The 4,093-nt window shown below is 55.1% G+C and overlaps 1 protein-coding gene across 1 annotated transcript; it reads left to right on the top strand.

Annotated features, from left to right (window-relative positions):
• The first annotated feature begins 1,238 nt into the window (after positions 1–1,238).
• On the top strand, positions 1,239–3,092 carry LOC122467244 (protein FAM209A-like). The gene is made up of 2 exons (XM_043553628.1): positions 1,239–1,569; positions 2,742–3,092. Exons 1-2 carry the CDS (start codon positions 1,321–1,323, stop codon positions 3,003–3,005), a joined length of 513 nt encoding a protein of 170 aa, XP_043409563.1. The 5' UTR covers positions 1,239–1,320; the 3' UTR covers positions 3,006–3,092.
• Positions 3,093–4,093: the final 1,001 nt, after the last annotated feature.

Below are 4,093 nucleotides of genomic sequence, written 5' to 3'. Positions count from 1 at the left end.
ACAGGACGGAGCGTCTGTTCCCAGGATGAGCCCCTGAGGGCCACGGGGCACACCCTCTAGCACACGGCCAGACACCGGCCAGCCGCTCCCCCAAGGAGCCCCTCGTGAGGAGTGGATTCCCTTCACTGCCCGCCTTCTAATCAGCCCTTTGGATTTGCACCTCTGCCCGCCCAGCGCCGACCGCCTTCTGCAGGAAGGCCCCCGCCTCTCCAGCGGGCTGTGCGAAGGTAGGCGCCGTCATCCCCCCGTGGTTCCCCCGACAAAACCTCTCGGTCACTGCCCAGAGCTCAACCCGGCTTGAGGCACCGGGAGGGTTCCCAGGGGATCCCTTGATGACATTCAGAACATTTAATTCCCAGGCAATGAGTCTGTGAGTCCGACGACGTGGGGGAACAGGTGCCAGCCTTGTGTTCCGTTGCACGAGATTTTGGGGGTTCGTGTCATTTTAAAACCTGATGGCTTCCATTGTCACACGGGCTGGGTCCTTGTCACCTCAGCGTCCTCAGTCCCCTCCCCCATTTACCTGGCCACCCCCTCCTTTTTCGGGAGAGCCTTCCCACATAACCTAACCCAGCACCGCCCCTCCTTCTGTTCTCGGAAAGTACTCTGCTCTTATCACCTGTGGAACGAAGTACTGTATATTCTTGGTTAACCCAAGCGGTGCGCACTCAGCAGCGATCCACGAGTGGCGGCGGGTGGCAGAGACAAGGGGTGCGGGGACTGAGTGTGGCCACCATCTGGCTCCAGCGTCGAGCGGCCCCGTGTTCCCAGATCATCCCTGTTTTCAAAGGGAGCCAGAAATCTCGGCTCTAAAAGCAGAGCCCCTCCCAACATTTAAATAGTGGCAAATACTTACTGCTAGAAACGCCGCGGAGGCCAAACGAAACACATCAGCGGCCCCCAGTTTGTGGCCTCTGGTTCAATACCTTCCCCGGTCGCCTCTCGGTGCCACAGGGGCACGTGCTGGGTCTGTCCTGCTCACCACCGCGTCTGGATCCGAGAGGCAAGAGACAGAAACAGGTGAGAGCCTCTCCCGGTGGAGCCCCGGGCTCGGAAGGAATGTTCTGGCAGGGAGCTGGCATCCCCCGGCTGCCCGTCTTCTCGCTCTTGACCCCCCCTCGGAAAGTTCTCCGCCTCCTTCAGGCCTCACTCCCGGGCAACCTATGCGAGCCTCCTCATGGCCTAGCCTGGAGCCGTCACAATGGCCAGGGCGGCCCCCGCCTCTGTGACATCACCAACGGCCCAGCCCTGGGCACCCAGTCTCCAGGTGCAGGCACACAGACCCACCATGAGCTATTCCCTCCCCCGCCTCTGCTCACCATGCGGACGCTGACATGGGTCTTGTTCTTGCCTCTGTGCCTCTCCTGCGGCTGTGCCTTCATGTTCACGTCTCTGAGAGAGAAAGCCAAGGAACCCCAGGGCAAGGTGCCTTGCGGAGGGCACTTCCGGATCAGGCAGAATCTCCCAGAGCACGCCCAAGGCTGGCTTGGGAGAAAATGGCTCTGGCTTTTTTTTGTCGTCGTGCTGTATGTGATACTAAAGTTTCGAGGGGATCGCGAGAAGACTAAGGTAAAAGGGTGGGAAGGGTTTCCGTCGCACCGATGCCGTCTCAGACGCGTCCGCCCCGGAGAGGCGCGCGTTCCAGTAGGTTCCGCTCCGGGTCGTGAGGCGGAACCGAGCAGGAGGCGGGGCGCCCACCTCACGGTCCTGCGAGACGTGGGCACATCCATGTCCTGACGTGTCCTTAGGGAGGCTGGCAGTCCCCAGACCCCCGGGGGGATGGGCTACCGATTGAGGACGGCCTCCTGCTCATGGGGGCGAATGAAAGCTTGGCCTGATATCCTGTCAAGTGAGTCTTTTCAAAGTAAGGATAGAGTCAGGAGCTTGGCGTGTTTCAGGTCAAAGTTACTCTCAGAGACACCTTCACCGCTGGGTTCGTTCCCTGATTCTTGATTTCCCTAGCGTCTGACTTCTTACAAGTTGCTGAACTGGGGGCAGGTGACGTCATTGTCCCCAGTAAAGGACAAGGCCGGTCGTGAAGGGGTAAAGGTGTGAAGAAGTAACAGCTCCTTCCTACAGTGGCTGAACAGCTAGCTGTCAGTCGGGGAAAAGGACAGAAACACGGCACGTTCTCTGCTAGACAGCCCCAACACTCCGTGGCACTGCGTCCAGACCGATAGAGCAGCGGTTGGCAACCCTTTTCTGGAAAGGGCCAGCTGGTCGATGTTTTCAGCTCCGGAGCCTGTACGGTCCCCGTCGTAACTCCTCAACTCTGCCGCGTTGGCCTGAAAGCAGCCTTGTGTAATGTGTCACTAAATTGGCAAGACTGTGTCCCAATAAAGTTTTATTTACAAAAACAACGGGAGGAAAAAAAAGAGAGAGAGAGAGGTTAGAGTGGGAGAGAGAGCCAAAGCATAAGAGACTCTTAAAAACTGAGAACAAACTGAGGGCTGATGGGGGTGGGAGGGAGGGGAGGGGGGTGATGGGCAGTGAGGAGGGCACCTGTTGGGATGAGCGCTGGGTGTTGTATGGAAACCAGTTTGACAATAAATTTCATATATTTAAAAACAAAAACAACAACAACAACAACGGGAGGTACAGATCGGGCCACAGTTCGCCAATCCCTGGCCTCGCGTGCAATGCTGGAACCACCCTTACTTAGGCCAGCCCGACTCTCTTGGAACCGTGTGGAAGCCAGCAAAGTCAACAGTATCATTCACCCTGCGTATCTTTCTTGACAGGAGCAGAATCCTTCTGGGCTTCGAGGCTGCTCATTTCGCTCTCCGCTGAAGAAGACTCAAAATACTTCCCCCAGCAAAGACTATGCGTTCAATACCTTAACCCAGCTCGAGGTGGACCTTGTGAAATTTGTGTCCAAGGTGCGCAACCTGAAAGTCGCCATGGCAGCTGGAGGTAACTCCAAGCTTCAGAACCTGGAGGTGCCTGCGGACCCTCACAATAACATCACCATCTATGAGATATGGGGGGAAGAAGACTCTGAATGAATGGATTTATGTGTCAGAGGAGGAGAGAAAAAGCTGAGTGTTGACAGACCCTATGTAAACTAATAAAACTATTCTGAAGAAAAAGGATATTCTTGAATGTGACACCTTCCCCCTCCTTTCTTTAAAAAAAAAATTTTTTTTTTTAACGTTTATTTATTTTTGAGACAGAGAGAGACAGAGCATGAACGGGGGAGGGGCAGAGAGGGAGGGAGACACAGAATCCGAAGCAGGCTCCAGGCTCCGAGCCATCAGCACAGATCCCGATGCAGGGCTCGAACTCACGGACCGCGAGATCGTGACCTGAGCTGAAGTTGGACGCTCAACTGACTAAGCCCCCCAGGCGCCCCCCTCCTCTCTTTTTTTTAAACTGGGGGGGGGGGGGATAAATGTGAGACTGGGGGCCACAGCCGTTCCTGTGTTGTTTTTGCTCTCCTCGCCTCCTCGAGAGCAGGCAGAACACGGCGACGTGGCGGCAGAGGCTGGCGTGTGTGGCTGCGTCGCTGGGACCCCGATGGGATGACGGGCTTGGGGGAAATGTGGAATGACCTGCCGATACCGTTTTCAGAGCTGCTGTCTTTCCAGGAGCTGTTTGTGCGAAAGACGGAGCCAATCTTTGTCGTCCTAATTTATTACAAAGTCCAACTTTAGTTACGGGTGTAAAAGACAGTGCGGGAGGGGCGCCCGGGGGGCTCAGTCGGCTGCGAGCCCAAGTCTCGATTTCGGCTCCGGTCATGATCTCACGGTTCCTTGGTTTGAGCCCCACGTTGGGCTCTGCGCTGACAGCGGGGAACCTGCTTGGGATTCTTTCTCCCTCCCTCTCTGCGCCCCACCCCCACCCCTCGCCATCTCCCTCTAAATAAATAAATGAATAAACAGACATTAAAAAAGAAGAGAACGTGATTGAATTAAGGGAGGTGTGTGTGTGCGTGCATATGTCAGGGAATGGTGGATTCTAGAATCATTTGATTTTCTTACCACCAGAAAAGTCTTTTTATTCATTCCATCTCATGGATTACATGTATTGACTTTTTCTTCTACCAAACTAGCAGTTATATATGTCTAATTGGATTAAGAAAAACAGAGAATTG

This window comes from Prionailurus bengalensis, chromosome A3, assembly GCF_016509475.1.
Source record: "Prionailurus bengalensis isolate Pbe53 chromosome A3, Fcat_Pben_1.1_paternal_pri, whole genome shotgun sequence".
In the NCBI taxonomy this organism is placed as follows: domain Eukaryota; kingdom Metazoa; phylum Chordata; class Mammalia; order Carnivora; family Felidae; genus Prionailurus; species Prionailurus bengalensis.
The sequence above is the reverse complement of the archived record's forward strand: the minus strand, read 5'-3'. Positions and strand labels throughout refer to the sequence as shown.